This window comes from Falco peregrinus, chromosome 9 (assembly GCF_023634155.1).
Source record: "Falco peregrinus isolate bFalPer1 chromosome 9, bFalPer1.pri, whole genome shotgun sequence".
In the NCBI taxonomy this organism is placed as follows: domain Eukaryota; kingdom Metazoa; phylum Chordata; class Aves; order Falconiformes; family Falconidae; genus Falco; species Falco peregrinus.
This window is the reverse complement of record NC_073729.1, coordinates 9,912,432-9,931,849: the sequence shown is the minus strand read 5'-3', so window position 1 is coordinate 9,931,849 and position 19,418 is coordinate 9,912,432. Positions and strand designations below refer to the sequence as shown.

Sequence of the window (19,418 nt, the reverse complement as noted above, 5' to 3'; positions counted from 1 at the left end):
TCTGGTTAATGTGGTTTGGGGTAAACACGTTTCTGAGAAAGTCTTAGCAAACACCATGTGCTCACCGGAATGGAAAACTCAGCAGGCTTTTAAAAACAAAAGAAGCCAAGAAAGTTTTATGGAGAATTGTTGTTCTCCAGATATGGAGATGTTCTTGAGCTATGAGGTGTGAATAAGTAATCCTAATATACAGCCACTGAGAAATTGACTAAATATAAGGAAAAGCATTCTGACTGCAAGGATACTTAATCACAAAATTGTGTTCTCGAGACAGGTTGTAAAAGCCCTCCAGTTAGCAGATTAGACAAACATATGTCAGGGATTGCCTAAATACCTGGTCTTGTCTCTCTTGAAAAAATGAGCGGGAGTAGCTAACCTTTTGAGATTCCTAATACCTCTATCCTTGAATTGATGCATATGTGCCTCTTACATGAGGCTGATTTTAGAAGAATTTGGATTTGTTCCCATGAGCCTTTAGAAAGCCAGAATTAAGTACATATAAAAACTGTTTGCCTCACTTTTATGTCTAGGTATCCCCACTGCACTTCTTGTATTGGCAGTCATCTTCTTCATTATTTCAGTTGTTCTTGCAGTCTGCTATATCAAAAAGTAAGTTTTTTTTCTTTTTTTTCTCTTGGGCTGAATTAATTTCTAGAGTACACCCAGTGAATATTTTAAATATGTAGCGGAAAAGCAGAGAAGTAATGATAATGACATAACAGCGTAGCACAAAGAACAAAATCTTAAATCCTGCTGTTATGCGGATAAATTTTCTTGTTGCTATTGCCATTCCCTGCTTTAGAAGAGGAACTGAAGACAAATATTGTGGATTTTTCATTAGTCAGTCATGCCTAGAGTAGAACATTTCCAGGTGTGCCAAAATAGCAACACTGAAGTATGCATCTGTTTCTCTATATAAGCTTGTTTATGCAGTTTTATTCTTGTTCTTTTCTATGTCAGACTCAGGGTAAAAGTTTTTATTCTTGGACTACTATTGTGTTCAGAAAAAAATAATTGTTGAGATTATCTGTCATGCGTAAAGATCTTCAACAGAGTGCATCATTAAATCATATCCAAAAATTGCATGCATTCCTCACATAGTAGTCCAGGAGTCTTTATCATAATGTACCATGAATCTTGAATATAAATTGTATGTTTTTATAAAATTACAAAAATATTTCTTGAAAAAGCACATTGCTTGAAAAAGCACAGTGATCTAGCATGCCACTATTCTCTGTGACACTTTTGCTTGAGTATGACAAAGAAAGTTAATTCTAGGTATTTTTCAATGTATTTCTTGAGTGATATTACCAAACTATGTCAGGTTTCTGCTTTACTATCCTTTTTCCTATTTAAAGGTACAAGAAAACTTTCCCATTTTCAAACAAGAATCAACAAAAAGAAATGGTTGAAACTACTGCTCTCAAAGAGGCTAAGTCAAATGACAAAATAACTGAGAAGGAAACAAAGAATAATGGGAAAAATGTAGAAGAGTCTAAAACCAAGCCTGAGGCCGTGGTAAAATGTCTGGAAGCAGAAGTGTAAGGGGAAGAAGGTACACTTCTTAACAGAAATATAAAACGAAGCACACGGAACTTGGCAATGCTTTCAAACATGGGTGATTGTAAATGCTCATGAATGATATTTTCTCTATCTTGACATATGAAAACTTGTTCTTTTAAAAATTACATTTTTAGTTATAAACGCTCTTGCAGAAGAACATGGTATCTTATTTACTTGAAATAAATCTAAAAATCCATATTACAGATCCCTTTTCATCTTTAATAGAGAAGTAATTAGGAATATTAACGACATGCACTGTCTTAACTATTTCCAAGGAATTCAGATCAATATATAATGAAAAGAGGGTGTTTTTATCTGGCTAAAGGATGTCTGCTAACTTAATGTCTAAAATAAAATGATAATACGGTAGCTCTTCCTCATGTAGATTAGCTTATTTCCATTACATAGTTGCATACTGTCTTTAAAAAGTCTGTTTACAAACAGAAGTCTGTTTACAAGTGAGTAAAAAGTTAAAGGATCAACCCACTGTCATTCAGATACCCGTGGAAGGGTACAAAGATGTTGATGTTTATATATATACAGCAATGAATAACTTTCTCAGATATCTTCATCATATCATATTTTACTGTTTTATTTATTAAAATCTGTATCATTCTTCTGCATCAGATATTTGACAGGGAGGAAAAAACCCTTGAACTCTATCTCAACGGTCATATTTAAGATCTTTTGTGTATATATGTGTGGCTTTCATAATAAAGATCTCAAGTGCTATGGGACGTTTACAGTACTTCCTTCGTAAAACAATAAAGTATGGTAGATATGTTTGTCTGGGCAATTTATTCTCATGAAAACTATCTCACAGTAAAAAGAACTCATATAACCTTAATGTTACAAAATTAATTAGTTGTATAGAAGAACAACAGTAGCAATTTATCAAATGTTTTCTTGAATAGATGGTTTGGATAACTTATTTTTATATGTGAAGCATGTTTATTATGGCAAAGGAGGTTTCTTTTTAGATCAAGCAGCTTGAAAAACATAGTCTTAAATAAAATAGCAATAGAACTGCTCAGCTATATTGTGTTTTCTATGGTGTGGGATAGGGGGTTATGAACTTCCATATTTTTGATTCTGAGAATTTTTTTAATTGCCCAGTGATTATATATTCCACTAGATAATGAGTTATGGTGTATTACTCATAGCATACTTGCAGATACCCTGCATTTGTTTTTGTTTTCTCTCTTTTTTTTTTTTTTTTTGGTAGCTCAGAAATATTTCAAGGCTCCAAGAGTCTGCACTGTGCTGACATGCAGTCCACCACTGCCATTAAAGCTATGCTACTTCAGAAAGACTGTGATTCAGTACAGCTCTAAAAAGCCCAAATTTCAGATGCCCATCAACAGAATTTCAGCAGAAAAACGTGCCACAGAGGAAAGCACTAGATACAGCCTTCCCACTCAGTTAAGTAATTCCTCTTCTTGCAAAATACTGCAGCAATGCCGTGTGTCTCTCCTGGCAACCTGAATGAAAGTGCTCTCTGCTGTGTCAGCAGTGAGGGTAGACAGCAGAAATAAGGCCATCGAGAAGGGCCACAGCAAACATTTGTCGTGACAGTGTCAGAATAGCAGATGGGCTTAAGGACACAGGCAACACTAGTGGATTCCAGGTTATTTTGGACTTTGTGACATATTACAATTCCCCTTCTGCCTCTTTTCTATGTTTTAGCGATTAGAAATTACCTGTTTCTCTATTGTTTTCTCCACCACCAAGAGATAATTACCTATCACTTCTCTTACTCTCCTACTATTACCTCTATTCCACAGGCATCAACTTCCTTTTCTATCAGATTGTCTCATTCACACCTAAAGAAATTCGGAAAAAATTTCTCAAATTCTACGCCAGCTGGAAGTATGTTACTTCTGGTTTAGATCTTTGAAATAAGAGCTTTTTTTTTTTTTTCTCTGAAGTGTTTGCTTTCTAAAAAAATCTATACTACCTGATACAGAAAAATATTGCCTTAACCTATAAATGTCTTGTTTTATCATGTACCTTAAAAACTCAGATAGCTTTCATCCCAACCTTCATGCTGACACCTGGCCAACGCACATAGTTTGATCTGCTCCTTCTTTCCAATTTATGCGAACACCACAAAGGTTAAAAGGAACCTGTTACACTGTTCTCCACGTAATAAAAGCTAGTTAGAAGTACTAATCAACAAGTACTCTGTATTTGGTAGTTTGTATATAATGAGTGCTACTCCGTTACACTTGAATTAGAAAGTACAAAACGTTCTTGCTCACTAATAGAACTGCAAGGGATGTACCGCTACAAAGCAAACAGGAAACATTTATTTAAGTTGTAGACAGAGAGTGTCAAAACCCCAAACCCTTAACTGGTAGTAGCAGAAACTTAAGAGAAGGTATTCAGTATGTTTCTGACTTTTTTCAAGTGTTACGCTTTTTTTCATGGGACATTCCCAACAGCTATGAAGTTCCTCAATGCCTCAGAAATTGCATTACACTCAAGTATCTTGGACAAATCATTCTGGCTAGCGGAGATGACAGTTTGCATTAATCATTTGACAGTAACGCTACTTGGATTCCCACGCTGAGGCTACAGATGTTTGCTGACCTTGGGCAAAAGGGGTGGTGGCCTGCAGGAAACGCAGCGAGGTTCCCAGTCCAGCCCAATCCCTGCCTGGAATATGGGGGTGCCTTTAAGTACGCGTGTCTATGTGTGAACCGAAGCAGGCAGGAAGGGGAAGTACTGCTCCTTTTCTCCTCTTTAAATTAAAAAAAAAAAAAAAAAGAACCACCCAACTTACAATTAAACCTTGAAGCATCAGGATGTGGATGCCCTAGAGGATGTTCTAGGATTTATGTTCCTAAATGGGTTATCGTTTATGGGTGGTGGGATTTTGTTGTACAAAGGTCAGTGCGTGCCGACCCTTGGCACCCACAGGCAGCTCCGGCACCCTCCAGGCAGGCTGGGGTGCCCCCTCCCCCCGCCCGGCTGCTTGGGGTGGGGGTGGGGGCGTGCACCAGCACTTGCTGGCCCGTGACCAGCACTTAAGCACTTTGCTTGTCCCGCAGAACGCAAAGGGCGCCCAGGCGGGGCCTCCCCGGCTCCCCGTAAGGCCAGCGCCGCCCGTGCGAACGGCCCCGGCCCGGCGGCGCTGCCGGTGCCCCCGCGGGACGGGCCCTGCGCCCGGCCTCGGCGGCAGCGTCCGCCGTATCCCGGCAACGCGCGCTGGCGTCACCGAGCCGCGCCGAGCGCCGCCGCGCCTGCGCCGGGAGCCGACGGCCGGGGGTGCGGCCTGGCTGCGGTCCCCGTCGGGCGGCGGCGAGCAGGATGCCGGGGCGCTGGGGTGAGGCTGCTGGCGGGGCCCGCCGGACGCGGCCCGCCGTCACGGCGCCCTGAGGGGCGCGCAGGGCCCCGGGCGGAGGGGGAAGCCGCTGCGGGCGGGCGCCCCGCGCCGGGCCTTGGCTGCCGCGTCCGGCGGGGCGGGGCGGCGCTGCCCGCGGGCCCGGGGAGGCGGCGGGGGCGGGGGCGCGGGCCGCCGCGGCGGGCGGGGCGGGCGCGACGCAGCCGGGGCGCCGGAGCGCGGCCGTTGGGCGCGGTTACGCGGCGCCCTGAGGGCGGGCGGGGCGGCCGGGCCGCGGGGGGCGGCTCTGGGGGGGCCGCGGGCCCTGGCGCACCCCTGACCCGTCGGGTTTGCGTGTTGCTGAGGGGCGTGCGGAAGGGAGCGCTCCCGCAGGCGGCGCGGCGGGGCCCGGGCCTCCGTGGTACAACATCGGGTTGTTAGTTGAGGGGGCTCACGGGGGGGCGTTCTCTCCCTCGGGGGGGCGGCCGTGCCGCTGCGGGACGCACACCCCGGGAGGGTGAGGGGGTGGTGGGGGGGAGGTGGCGCTTCGGGGCTGTCGTCTGGGATGGGCCACCAGGTGCAGGCCTGGACAGGGAGAGGGGCGTCGGAGGGCGGTTTGGAAGGAGAAAAGCAGCTCCGGTGGGAGCACGTACCTGTCTGTCTGAGAACAGACATTGCTCGGTGCTCGACCTTTAAATTGGAAGTTTATTCCTTTGTGTGAAATACCCGAGTAGTTTGAATAATGCCGTGATAAGAACTCACTTCATGTGTGCTGTGTTTCTTTTACCCTGTGGCAAGATCTTGACAGCTGTGAGCCCTGCTCCTGGGCAGGTTGGTGCCCAGTTGCAGCTGTACGTACACAGAGGATCAAGTTCTGTTTTTCTGTGATGTCTCTCATAAGGTGTTTGTAATGCACCTGGTATCAAATAATTCCATATTTACATTAAGGTTAATAGTCTGCAATTAGCTTGCCGTTGCAGACCTCTATCTGTGAAAGTCCTGAAACAGTGTGAAACTACTGGTTTACAAGTGATTAGTTACAAGTGATTAATTCTGTACCGACAGAATTAATTTGTATGCTTCTGCTATTTCAAGACAAAAAGCAAAGTAAAGTTTTGGGGGAATGTCAAATGAGAGGCACCAAGGGGAGGAAATGGATGAAGACTCAGAATCAGGTCATAGGGTAGATCCCTATGCATACTTCTGGGGGGAAAGGGTAAGCTTGTAAAGGAAATGGTGAAATAAGTTGAAGTTGGGAGGTTTGAGCAAGTTGGTTCCATAATGGATCCTAAAGTTGAGCATTTTATGCAGATAAGGAGATTTCTAAATTGGTTTATACTGACGTGGATTCCTTGGCTTACTGGTTTAAGAATGCTGTGAGAGTTCTTTTGATCTGCCAATGTCAGTGTGATGTAAGAAAGCTAATTCCTAATGTAATATCTGTGTATATGATAATTCTTATTTGTAGGCATTCTGACTTTCACATGCACGAATGTTTAGGAAAAACAAAGATCATCATAAATTACCATTGTCATCTCAAGATTTTATTTTCCATTCCATTGGATGTGTTTATATGTGTGTGTTGGAGCTGCTGAAAAATCTGCGTGAAAAATTATCGCTATTTAATATAAATTTGCTATAAGCACAATAATACATTTTTCATAAGTTGTTAATGCCACATGCCAGTCTCTTCTGAGTGTTCTGCTTTGTTTCTGATTTGACTACTCGTGTTGTGTTACTGTAGAATAATGAGACTGGTTAGTGGGTAGCTAAACAAACTCTTAACCTACAAGAAAATGAGGGAGTAGCCATTCATAAAACACACAAATGTAACTCTCTAAAATATTTTTAGCAGAGACTCTACAAGTGAATGAGAACTTCTTTCTACGGAACTGAGGTGAAGAACTTCACCATGGGTCAGCAAATTTCAAACCATACCCAAACTGTAATTAACAAGTTGCCAGAAAAAGTAGCAAAGCATGCCGCTTTGGTTCAAGAAAGTGGTTTCCTAACATATGAAGAGTTTCTGGGAAGAGTAGCTGAACTTAATGATGTGTAAGCCTTACTTTGTTTCCTTCTATTGTTTTTTTAATGTTTTACAGAGACCTTGTACGCAGTATATTCTCCTGTGCTGGCTAAGCCAGAACTAGCCATCTGGTTTTGAAATGTTTACTGCAGTACTTGAAGTTTCTATAGTGGTTGTAATTACACTTCAAAACCAAAGCCTTACATTTCTCCTTAAATTCACTGTTCTCCAACACTCTTCTTCCAGTAAGTGTTGCTTCTCTCTTAGAAGTTCACAAGAGGCAGGCATTTAGCAGAATCTTCTTAGTGTTACCTGTCTCCCTTACTCTTCCTCCCTCCACCAACCACGTAAAGATGCAATGCTGTTTCCTCTCTGCCCATCACTTTTGGTAGGAAGTAGCAACACAAGCCCTGTAAAGATGGTAGAGCTACGCTAGGAAGGTAGTACCTGAGACAGAACTGTTTGTGACCCTCTCTCCCACCTCTGTGGATGTGCAATGCTGTTCCTCATGCAAGATGAGATGTGCCTTACTATCTGAAACCAAAGCGCATGATAATCCCAAACAAAAGGCTTCGTAAATAAGATTTTTCATAGCCAGCCTTTTGTTTGATTTATCGGTGGTTTTGACTGGATATATTGACTGGATTATTGGTGGTAAAAATAAATTAACAAAAAAAACCCCAGAGCTGGCATTTTTACCCAACGTTTCTGATATCAAATGATATGAAGTGGAAACGTGCACACTGAAAAAGGGCTTTTTAATGTGTGTCTTTTGGTAATGTTTGATATTTAACTTTAATGTGAATTCATATTCAGTTTAGAAATTGCCTTGTCAAGTGTCATACTTTTATGAATGACCTTCTAGAACGGATACTTGTTTTCTGGGTAGACACATAAATAGATTTTGAAGAACATTATTTTACATTTTGCCTGAGAATCTAAGCATATCTCAGTATAATTAACTCCAAAATATCATTATTATTCATTATTTTAAAATTTCTTTGCAGTTTTTGCTTTAGCCTGAATGTAACATAGCTTGCTCTGATTCGTACGGAGCAGACCTTTGTGTCTATGTTCCATTTAAAAAAAAAAATACAAACCCCCACAAATTTCAGGGTCACCTGAAGCTTTCACCTGACTGCTTCATTATTAATATATACTAACACAAATACACCTCATCTGCATGTGTTGGTACTTGCATGCTTTTTTTACATACATGGTAAGGAAATAACCTTTTTAGATTGGACCACAATCTAATTTAGATTGTATGATTACTGTAACGAACCATGAAAATATGTATACATTAAAATGTCTATAAAGGACACTTGCTTGCTGATGCTGGATCAAAAGAATTGCACATCATTTCCTGAAAGTTACTGTGCAATTTAAAATGAAATGGACTGTGTATATTTAGTAACATGCTAAGAAGGTTGTTACTCTTTAATTTCGTATCTCTGGGCAGTATTGATAAGAGCACATAGGTGAACAACAAATAATACCGGAGTGGCTGAGGCTGCTGATCTTTCCATGTCTAACATATGATGAAAAACACCTGATGTTTCTTTATTTCAGTGCTGCAAAATTGGCATCTGGACAAGACAAACATCTGTTGTTTGAAGTGCAGCCTGGTTCTGATTCTTCTGCTTTCTGGAAGGTGGTTGTTCGGATAATATGCACTAAAGTAAGATTGTTGAAAATTTTTATTTGGTGGGGGCTTTTTTTACAGATATCTGAGGACTGTCACTTTTACTGGTAAAATCCAACACCTCCCACAGACATTTTGAGTATATATTTTGATATGGATGATGTATTCAAGGATACTATTTGAGATAAATTAAGTCTAAATTCTAAGTTTCTGCAAAAAGTGGGTTAATAGAAACATTTTCACAACTAAGTTTAAAGGAATTGTATCTGCCAATGTTGTGCTTACGGTCCATTAGTTACAAATTCAGATCTGTGAGGGCAAGTCATGGTCATCGAATAGTACAACAAACTATATGGGAACTATATAGTTTGGTAGTAGTAGAAGTTGGTCAGCAAGTCCAAGCATTATTAGTTGAGCTAGTGTAACTGTATATATTCTGATTCCTTAGAAAACCAATGTGGAAGTTAAATGTTTAGCTTAGTTTGAAGACCATGACAAAACTTACTAAGTTTGATCTTTCTGATTAGGAGATTTTTGCCCTCTGTGTCCTGTCATGTAACATCCTTACATGGTTCTGAATCCACTAAACAATCTTAACATGCAGTTTAAACCAAATCAACTCTCAAACTGTTAGAAACTAACAAAACTACAAACTGTTTGAAACTAACAGTTTGTCATTTTCTGTTTGCTCTTAGTTTTCACTAAGGCAGTCACCATTGTTGGCTATATTAGGTTCAAATGTGAAATGACTGGTAATTCTGTTCTTTGTTCTAACTTTATCCCAGTTTTTTAAGTCCCTACTCACAACTTAATCCATATGAGGAGTAATGGTAGTTGTCTTTCCCTAAAGATGTAGTCCTAACTGTGGTATTCCTCATGATGAAATGGCTGGGTTGGCAGGTCTTAACCCTTGCTGAATCAGACTGCAATTTGCTGACATAGTGGTGGACACTTAGGAAGGTGGCTACTACCATGAGAATTGCAGTGCATTAAGAGAAGTTTGAGCAATGTCAAGTAAAAAACTGATATCTAATTGTAAACAATTCTTTTGTCTTAAGATAAATAAAACAAGTGGCATTGTGGAAGCTTCCAGAATCTTGAACTTATATCAGTTCATTCAACTTTATAAAGACATCACCAGTCAAGCAGCAGGAGTTCTTGCGCAGAGTGGTACTTCTGAAGAAGCTGCTGAGAGTTTGATGTCTGTGTCATCTTGTCAGGCCAGCTTGTGGATGGGAAGGTATTTTGATATACTCTAGCCTCTGACTCCAGTTACAACATAAATATTTGGAAGTTGTGTGTAAAACCTGAACTACAAAGGTCTAGTGATCAGAACTGCATGCTCTTGGCAGATGCAGACTTTGTAGCATCGCAAACATGAGTAGCACGCCTTGTACCAAGAGAGCTGTACCGTGCTTGGGTGAAATTCTATTGGTGCTATCATACGTTAGCTTTGGAACAGTCACTTTAATGATCAGTTCTAATATAAACATGGTATATGTTGAATCTCCTGGATAAGGAAGCAGGAGGAAATGGAGTCAGCTGCAGCTACAAATCTAGGGGTTTTGACAGTGTTTGTTTAAACAGATTTTGTTATTGTTCCACTTAAACTTTCTCTTCCTCTTTTACATTTTGGCATGTGGAAGTTCCCATCTGTTGCCACTAGAAACTCATCAATTACAGTAATAATTTAACTTGTAAGACTGGAAAAATGTGAACTGTCTCACACGTGTTGACATCCTGCTTTGTTAACTAGAGGAAAAGTAAAAAACTAAGGTCAACACCTGCAATAACTTCAGTTCAAACTGAATGTAACAGCAAGAAGCTTGTCAGCCTTTCCCTGTGTGGAAATGTTGCTACCAGTAATTCGTTATTTTTTAACTTGCTGAATTAGTTCAGAGTTCTAACTCAGTTTTAAGTGAGGTAGAGATAGGTTTTACAAGAAAAAGTAATAAATGGTGTAGTTCTCTGTATCTAGCAGTGAGGAGCTGGTCAGCTCTGTTGTCATTCTACTGATAGAGCCCACTGGGTTTTTTTAAGTCAGTGGTTTGCAGAATGTGTTCTTTCCATTTAATTTCCTGTTTCTCTTGTTTGGGAACAAATAATTTTAAATTATTGGCTTTTCTGTGTTAATAAAATGCTAAATTCGGTAGCAAATTTTGGGCATGTTTGGGAAAGTGTATTTTCCTACTCTTTTTCAAAGATATATGGTTATACTAGAATACATGTATATCTGGAAATGGGCTTTTACTTCGAACAAACAAGCCAAGAAAAAAAACCCACCCAGCAAAACAGCTTCATATATTGTTAAAGTAATTGTGTAGATATAAGGTTTCCTAGATGGGTTTCTTTTTCGCTTTTCAATCTTTAAGGTGGGGGAGGTGAGCATCCTTCGTGTTTGTAAACTTAATTGCTGTTGCAATGCAGTGATGAGTAACGACTTTTCTAATATGCTGGTAATACGCTGGAACTTAGTGAGCTTACCTTATCCAAGGTTTTCAAGTTATAAGGAAAATAGAGGCTGAAGCACCTTCAGGTGTTTTACCTGAGGAAGTCTTCTGTTTGTTTTTCTGTGATATCCTCCCGTTTGCTTAAATTCTTTACACCTTTAGACATTTTTCAGTGTTGCAAGAGCTAGCCGTCACTGCACAAATATAGCAAATGTTATCTGTTTCATTCTTTTTCTTATCTTAACTTCTACCAGAATAATACCCAATTTCTCTAGAATATCCACTTCCTATTCAGAGCATACCAAAATAAACCAAAAATGTGGTTTATGCTTTCTGATAATGGAGACAGGCGTTTCCTTAGTTTGTCACTCCTGTATTTTACCATTTCTTCAGAAACTTAGTCCACTGGCTAAATCTTGATTTCCAGAAACTTTATAAACAGGGTGTCTATTTTAAGTTTAACTGCTTGTATATACACCAGTAAATCTCAAAAAATGAAGTGTTATCAAAGGTTAGTACTGAGAGTTGCGTGGGGGAGGGAAGTGAAAGGGAGCAAGTCCAAAGAACCTAGTGAGCTAATCAAAAGATAGATCTTTTTGGAAATGGTTGTCCTCATTGTATGTGAATCACCATCTAATTCTACAAAAAAATCTCCTAGTCTTCTAAAGTAACTTCTCAAAAAGCAAATTGAAAAGGAACCCCCTAGGACCGACTGAAGAATAACCAAAAGCATGTTAATTGCTGTCCCTTAGCTGGCTAATCTGTGTAGTTAAAACTCCCAAGATGCCTAAGCAGAAGTGGTTTGGTCCATGGTCGTTCCAGTGGACTGTCTCCTGAATGCCATTCTTTCTAGAATGCTACCTCTGTGCCCCAAGTCACAGAAGGGATTCCTAAATCGGGGGTTTTGGAAAACCTGAAAATTTCAGAGCACTTACTTGGCTGTCTTGGAAGTGAGCTGTGACTATTAAATTCAAACACAAAAAAACCCCTCAGAAAAATTAAACAAAAAAGGAACCCTAGGGGGTTGAAGCAAGGACAGGTAGCCTGGGAGGAATACAGAGTAATTGTCTGAGAAGCCAGGGACCAGGTCAGGAAAGCTAAAGCTGATAGAATTGAAACTGGTCAGGGACATCAAGGCAGAAAGAAAAGCTGCTATAGGTACATCAGTGATAAAAGGAAGGCCAGGGAAAACGTGGTCTCTCTCCAGAAGGAAACGGGAGACCTGGTTACCTGGGACATGGAGAAGGCTGAGGTACTCTGTGATTTTGCCTTGGTCTTTATGGGCAAGTGCTCCAGCCACACCGCCCAAGTTGCAGAAGGCAAAGGCAGGGACTGAGAGAGTGAAGAATCACTCACTGTAGCAGTTAAGGTTTGAGACCATCTGAGGAACCTGAAGCTGCACAAGTCCATGGGACCTGATGAGATGCACCTGAGAAGTCACGGCAGTCTGGTGAAACTCCCACTGACTGGAAAAGGGGAAACATAGCTCCTGTTTTTTATAAAGGGAGATAAGGAAGACCTGGGAAACTACAGGCTGGTCAGTCTTGCCTGTGTGTCCAGCAAAATCATGGAGCAGATCCTCCTGGAAACTGTGCTAAGGCACATGGAAAATAAGGAGGTGGTTGGTGACAGCCAACATGGCTTCACTAAGGGCAAATCGTGCCTGACAAATATGGTGGCCTTCTACAACAGGGTTACAGTGTTGGGGGATGAGGGAAGAGCAGCTGCTGTTATCTGCCTTGGACTTGGGCAAAGCATTTGACCCTGTCCGACATGACATCCTTGTCTCTAAACTGGAGAGACATGGGTTCGATGGATGGGCCACTTGGCGGATAAGGAGTTGGCTGGGTGGTTGCACTCAGAGTTGCAAGGGAAACAGGTGATGAGTGCTGTTCCTCAGGGATCCATATAGGAACCAAGACTGTCTGACATCTTTGTCGGTGTCATGGACGCTGGGGTTGAGGCACCCTCAGCAAGTTCACTGAAGGCACCAAGCTGCGTGGTGCAGCTGACACGCTGGAGGGAAGGGATGCCATCCAGAGGGACCTTGACAGGCTGGAGTGGTGGGCCCGTGCAAACCCCATGGAGTTCAATAGGGCCAAGTGCAAGGTCCTGCACGTGGGTCAGGGCAATCCCTGGCACAAACACAGGCTGGGCAGAGAATGGCCTGAGAGCAGCCCTGAGGAGAAGGACTTGGGCCTGTTGGTGGGTGAGAAGCTCAACATGGCCCAGCAATGTGCGCTTGCAGCCCCAGAAAGCCAGCCCTGTCCCGGACTGCGTCGAAAGAAGCGAGGCCAGCAGAGTGAGGGAGGTGATTGTCCCCCTCTGCTCTGGTGAGACACCCACGCCCGGAGAGCTGTGTTCAGCTCTGGGCCCCCAACATACGAAGGACGTGGATGTGTTGGAGTGAGTCCAGATGAGACCATGAAGGTGACCAGAGGGCTGGAGCACCTCTCCTATGAAGATGGGCTGGGAGAGCCGGTGTTGTTCAGCCTGGAGAAAAGGCATCTCTGGGGAGACCTTACAGCCGCCTTCCAGCACCTAAAGGGGGCCTCCAAGAAAGCTGGAGAGGTGAAGGGCATGTAGTGATAGGACAAGGGGGAATGGCTTTAAGCTGAAAGGGGGCAGGTTTAGATTAGGGGTTAGGAAGAAATTCTTCACTGTTGAGGGTGGTGAGACACTGGCCCAGGCTGCCCAGAGCAGCTGTGGATGCTCCATCCCTGGCAGTGTCCAAGGCCAGGCTGGACGGGGCTGGGGGCAACCTGGGCTGGTGGGAGGTGTCCCCACCTGTGGTAGGGTGGTTGGATCCAGATGATCTTTAAGGTCTCTTCCAATCCAAACCTTTCTATGATTCTATGAAAATAAGGGAACTTTACATGCCTAGTTAGGTCAGTGAAAACTGAGGATTCACTACGTTTTCGTACTTGAGAAGGTAATGCAAATATGTTAGGACCTTTAGATACAAATATATATTATTTGTGGGAAAAAAATGAAGACAAATAAAATTAAAACGTCTGTCCCAGGAAGTGATCTAACTCCCCAACCCCACTCCCAACAAGAACACCTAGAAGCTTAACTGGCAAAGCTGTAGTAATGGTCAACTTGAGAGAGTCCTAATTTGAAGGAACAATCATGAGGGGTGAATTGGAAGGTAAAATCGGCCTTTTCAATTTAATGAGCAGTTTAGCTTTTGGCATTTTGATGGTGTGTGAAATTAGTGGACATGCATTCTAGTAGTGATCCTTTTGACATGCACATTTTTATCTGGGATATAAGCTAGTACGCAGAAATTGGACAGAGATCATTACGGAGTAGTTCAGCTTGACAGCTCTGTGAAAGGAAGGCAGATTCTTCTGCATTTAAAGTAAACAGTGTTTCTGTTGTTTTGCAAAGTCGTGTGACAACTTCTCACACTTCTCTTGTTGATAATGAACAAGGATTTGCATAACCCTCTGCAACACAAAAGCACCACATGGCAAAAAATAAATGCATATTCTAACTTAGTTTAGTTCATCTACTGCGGTTTGTGGGTAGCTTGAGGCTGTGTCTGCTGACGTATGCTGAGATGATTTAACTAGTCCATTCAAAAAATCACATGTTCCCTGCAGGTCAGTACAGGTGTTCTTTTCTGTCCATCACTAATTATTAAGAAAAAATGTAGGAACTGTTGTAGTTGCTAGGACACAAATACAAACCTTACTAGTTACCTGGGAGAAAATACTCTCTTCTCTTCTGCAGGGTTAAACAGTTGACAGATGAAGAGGAATGTTGCATCTGCATGGATGGACGTGCTGATTTAATCTTGCCATGTGCTCACAGTTTCTGCCAGAAATGCATTGATAAATGGTAATACATTTTAAAGGATATTCATTATTTTATAGTATGTGCTGGTTATCAGAGATGCTTCAGTTTGGTCTGACAGATTCCTTATTTCCCATATAATTTAATATCTGAAGGTATTTGCAAGCTAATATACATATGATACATAACAAGCTTAAGTAAAATCTGATTGTAGCAGAAGGAAATGGCTTCAGAATTCGTAAACATCTTATGAACATTTTATTTTGGAAAAAGAGATGTGAAAGTGCTTTTCAGCATTTGTTTTATAATTTCTTTTTATTCTTGTAAAACTAAATTATTGTATTGCTGTTCGAAAACTAGAGAAGACAGGGTATATGATGATGCTGGCACATTATGCTTCACAAAATCTCATTAAAAGCTTCTTTTTAAGAAAAGAATCAATAGTTTGTAAGACTACGCAAATATGAAGGCGAGTTGCACTATCTTAGCACTTATTTGGGAAATAACTATCAGAGGGATTTTTTCCGTGTATTATACTTTCACTTGAAATAAATAGCATACCATCTGCTATTTTAAATATATAGGCTTTTCCGGGGAAGGATTTCTTCTCAATAGCAATGCCTTCAAATTTATGTATAATATGTACCTTACAATATATGTTCAGCTTCACAGTAAAGTGAACAGGTTTTCAGCTTCTGCATCTGTCTGATACACCAGTTGTTGGAAAAGAGAGAAAAATTGTTTTGTGGAGGAGCGTAGCTCTTCTCCAACCGTGCAGAAGACCTACAAGGATTAGGCAGGTGTTCTGGCAATCTTGCTTTAGGTGATACAGATATTCTCAGTTAAAAGGCTTTTTTTGACTAGTTAATGCAAATTATTTTACACTGAAGTCACATAATTTGTGAGCAAGAATTTTGTTTTGTGACTTTTTCAAAAGCTTATCAAAGAAGTTACTCTTACAATGGTATGCTCCCACAAGGAAAAAAATTGTAAAAGTCACTGGATCTCAGAGTACAACTAGGCATCTCTTTTCTGGGAAAATATTTTAACATCTGTCAGCAATGCAGGGTCTTAGTTTAGCAGCTGTGGTGGAGAGCAGATTATATTCTACTTTGACTAATGAAGCAACTGAACTCAGTAACTTAAGTTCCAGTTATACCATTCTTTTTTTGTTATTAAATTGTTAAGGTTCATTTCTTAACCTAGGCATGTAACAGGCTCCCAGCTTAGAAGTGTAATTGTTTGGGACTCCTGAGTGAGTTGGTGGAGGGGAATAGGACCCTGAGGGACCAATTCTAAATTTCAGTGGGCTGACTGACCCAAGAAAAGGGTTCCTTTTTCTCTTTACGTAGGAAGTTTATGGGGACTGATTTCTGAAGTAGCTCAGCTGAATACCTAAAGATAGGAAGAAGTAATTTAGACCGTGAATTTCCATTTAAACTTTCTGGTCAGGAAGCTCAATGCTTTTTGTTGATTATGAGGAACATGACTTCAAATTTATCACTCAAAGAATGGAGCTACGTTCGGAATTGTTGGCCAGTCTTCCTCACAAAGAAAAAGTTTTTAAACAAACAAAATACACAGGTGGTCTAATCCAGTTAACCTGATCATTCTTGAAGTTCTCCCTGGGTTGTGGCTTTGATTTTCGTTGGGGTTTTTTGGCTTTTTTTGGCCAGAAAGAGACCGTCAGTGAAAAGTACTCATTTCTCTGGCTTCCTAACAGGAGCGATCGTCACAGAAGCTGTCCTGTCTGCCGTCGGCAAGTGACTGGGGCAGGTGATTCTTGGGTGGTCTCAGATGCACCTACAGAAGACGATATCGCTACTTACATACTTAACATGGTAGATGAGGTGGGCCAGCCTCACAGACCCTGACACTAGCCCAACAAGCTGACAATAGCAGAAGCACTTGGAGCTTTTGTTTTCACGAACGTTTGTTTTTACCTCTCGTTGCTGTTCTTCCACAGTTTGTCTTTCACTTCTTGGCTGCTGTGAAGCTGCGCTGCTCTTTTCGAACAGGGTTTATGAGCCAGTGTATGTGTGCGCAGTCCTAATTATTAACCTGTGCTTTCAGTAAACTTTGATCATTAACAAAGTTTATTTTAACAACTTTTGAGATAATGAATGGCTCGACTACTAGATGAAACAATTTGTAACAGCACAACTATAACTGCTAACTGCTGTTTGAGTATCACAGGGTGCCGCTGCAGAAGATGAGCCACGTCAGATGGCTTGACCTCACAGTTCTTATCCTTAAAACAGTCCCTTTAGTTTCATGACAAATGTGAATAAAGATGAGTTAACACTAATGGTTATTAATTAGAAATTTTACTGCTGGAACTTGAAGATGTCCCACTGCCTGTTCTTCAGTAGCCAGTTATTGCTGCTTTTAGTGCTTAAGGTAATGGTTTCAATCTGATCTCTTAGGAGTTTTAGTGTTATTTTAAACCTGTTTTGGAGAGTGTAGGCAGCTCTATTAAATGTACTTGTGCACTTCCCTTTATTCTTCTAACAAGATTATCTCCTAGAATATTTTTTTAAATATGATAATTAGCATAGTCTTATTAGCTTGGAAACATTAAACAGTTTTATACACAATCCTAAAAAAAGTAAATCAGTTTATAGTTTTTTGATCAAAACCAGCCAAAATTATTTGTAAGCATTAGGCATATCTGAAGAGAATGCCTTTATTTGAATCAGCAGTTAAGGTGTAGTTTAGTCTGATGCTGTGGTTTTATCTGCTTCTGGTGAATTTTTGAAGTGATGAAATCAGAGGTACAAGGTATACGAAGAGTTATGAGGTAATAAGGTAATAATCTAAGTAAGGGTGCTGTCTTTTATATCTACAAGTGCAATATGCTTTTATGTAGCAGAGAGAAACTTTAACAATAATGTTGCTTGAGCGAGATGTGCATGTGACAACTTGGGAAAAGGGATATCACAACTGGAGTGCAACAGTGTTTCTATGTCTGGCAGAGTGAAATCTTTCAAGACCTGAGTTTAGACAGTCTAAAATAAATTGTTAGTATTCAGAAAACCCATCTTAAGCCTCTTTTGCTTACATAGTGTTATGGAAGTCAACTGCTATTGTAGAGAATTAATGATTTTTTAATACATATTAACAAATACTACTATTTTAACTTGAGGCAGTTGAGTGAGAAATACTCACGTGTAGCATTTGAGGGAATGTCAGCATAAATCGCGCTTACAGTAAGACTGCATTTTTAATTACTGTACCCGTTAAGAATTGATGATGCCATAAGGCTAAGGCCTTTTATCACAGATTGGTTCTGAACTAAAAGGTGCGTGCACATGTAGATATGCACATTTGGGTTATTTTCCTTAATTGGCTACAAAGTAATATAATTAGCTTGGGGACTAGATCTTGGGAATTTGTCTATTATACTTCTGTTTGTTAAGGAACGTGCATAACATACAGCACCCATGTAGGCTTGGCTTGTGGCATAGTTGTCAAATTTAGCATAGACATTCAGACAGGTAAGCAACGTACTCTTCTTGTGTGTATCACCTACAAGCCATTATGGCTTAGTGTGTAAATCTGTATGTAACTACTGAAAAATCCACTTATGAATGTATATAGCTTAGAACTAATTTTTTCCCTTTGTTAATTCTTTGATATCAATGAGGTATTCTTCAGAAAACGTGTGGACTGGTTGGTTGCATAAGGGCAGTTGTTATTTGGACAGAAAATTGTTAATGGTCAGGGATTTTCCACTAAAATATTTGCAAATATTCCTAGTCAAACATCAGTTTGGTTTCTTTTTGGGTTTTGAGCTTGCATTAGTCCATGTTCAGAACTTTAAAATTACCTTTGAATTTTTTAAACTTTTTATATCACTGGAACAGAAAGAGCATCTAAATTAAAGCTTCAAGCTAACTTTATTTTTCAAATATTTCAGGAATTATACTTCTGAACTGAGATTTTATAAGTTGATTTTCTGCTAAGAACTTACATGAACTTCTTAAAATGTAATTTTGTAATGATGCAAACAGGTTGCTAATTGCAGCATAATGACACTTGCAATTACGATATAAACTAATGCAAAAATTATTTAAATAGTGAAAAGTAAACTTTGTATTCTGTACAGCTTTTTTAATTAAGTTGCTGTAATTCACACTGCTGTGATGTAGTTACTGTAACGTGTGCCTTGTAAAATATATGTACTGTACGTTATGTGGGATGATAGATATACTAACACTGAAAAACTAGTAATTTGATACTGGTTGGTATTACCTACTCTGACTTTTGGAAATTCAGTTTTGGAAAAGGAATTGCTTTGGCAGGGACATGGTGATGGGTTCCAGAAGGTAGACCTTGAAAATGTGAATTGCTGCGAATAGCTGTTGGTGGGGGGGCATTAGAACAAACTAAACTTCCTTGTGTAAGTGAAGATTTCTTACAGGTTTAATGTGAAATTGTAATTTAAACGCTATAGGTTGTATTAATAGCTAAGGACATTCCAGTATATTAAACTTTGTGTATGAATTGTGCAATAAAGTTACTTTGGAAGAAATGTCGATGTTGTTTTAAGTATAAGGAATCTCTTGGCTTTGATACCACAGAAGTCTGAAAACTGAATTTTAATCT

At 40.5% G+C, this 19,418-nt stretch overlaps 2 protein-coding genes across 7 annotated transcripts in view; both read left to right on the top strand.

Annotated features, from left to right (window-relative positions):
• The window catches only part of LYVE1 (lymphatic vessel endothelial hyaluronan receptor 1), a 29,172-nt gene that overhangs the window by 9,574 nt on the left and 180 nt on the right, over nucleotides 1-19,418 (top strand). Inside the window, exons 5-10 of one of the 4 annotated variants that reach the window (XR_008748824.1) lie at nucleotides 531-609; nucleotides 1,359-1,555; nucleotides 2,794-4,891; nucleotides 6,991-7,159; nucleotides 8,487-8,595; nucleotides 14,748-14,855. Coding sequence is in view for 1 of the 4 variants with exons in the window: in XM_027778372.2 (XP_027634173.1) it covers nucleotides 531-609; nucleotides 1,359-1,545 (266 nt within the window). In the remaining 3 variants the exon portion in view is untranslated. Of the gene's footprint in view, nucleotides 1-530; nucleotides 610-1,358; nucleotides 2,597-2,788; nucleotides 4,892-6,990; nucleotides 7,160-8,486; nucleotides 8,596-14,747; nucleotides 14,856-19,418 lie in introns of those variants that run through there. The other 3 variants (XR_008748822.1, XR_008748823.1, XM_027778372.2) reach the window with 3 other exon arrangements.
• On the top strand, nucleotides 4,791-19,344 carry RNF141 (ring finger protein 141). 3 transcript variants are annotated; one of them, XM_055814493.1, is made up of 6 exons: nucleotides 4,791-4,891; nucleotides 6,741-6,943; nucleotides 8,487-8,595; nucleotides 9,618-9,799; nucleotides 14,748-14,855; nucleotides 16,534-19,344. In XM_055814493.1, exons 2-6 carry the CDS (start codon nucleotides 6,759-6,761, stop codon nucleotides 16,682-16,684), a joined length of 735 nt encoding a protein of 244 aa, XP_055670468.1. In that variant the 5' UTR covers nucleotides 4,791-4,891; nucleotides 6,741-6,758; the 3' UTR covers nucleotides 16,685-19,344. The 3 variants fall into 3 exon arrangements, with proteins under 3 accessions (XP_055670468.1, XP_055670469.1, XP_055670470.1); XM_055814494.1 differs by having other exon boundaries at nucleotides 4,792-4,891; nucleotides 6,744-6,943; XM_055814495.1 differs by lacking the exon at nucleotides 4,791-4,891 and adding an exon at nucleotides 5,192-5,324.

What these genes read in the sequence shown, in the direction of transcription:
- RNF141 (XM_055814493.1), top strand. Translation starts at nt 6,759, where the DNA reads ATGAGAACTTCTTTCTACGGAACTGAGGTGAAGAACTTCACCATGGGT. An exon ending in TTCGGATAATATGCACTAAA is followed by an intron (nt 8,596 to 9,617) that starts GTAAGATTGTTG and finishes TTTTGTCTTAAG; the next exon opens with ATAAATAAAACAAGTGGCAT. An exon ending in CAGAAATGCATTGATAAATG is followed by an intron (nt 14,856 to 16,533) that starts GTAATACATTTT and finishes GCTTCCTAACAG; the next exon opens with GAGCGATCGTCACAGAAGCT.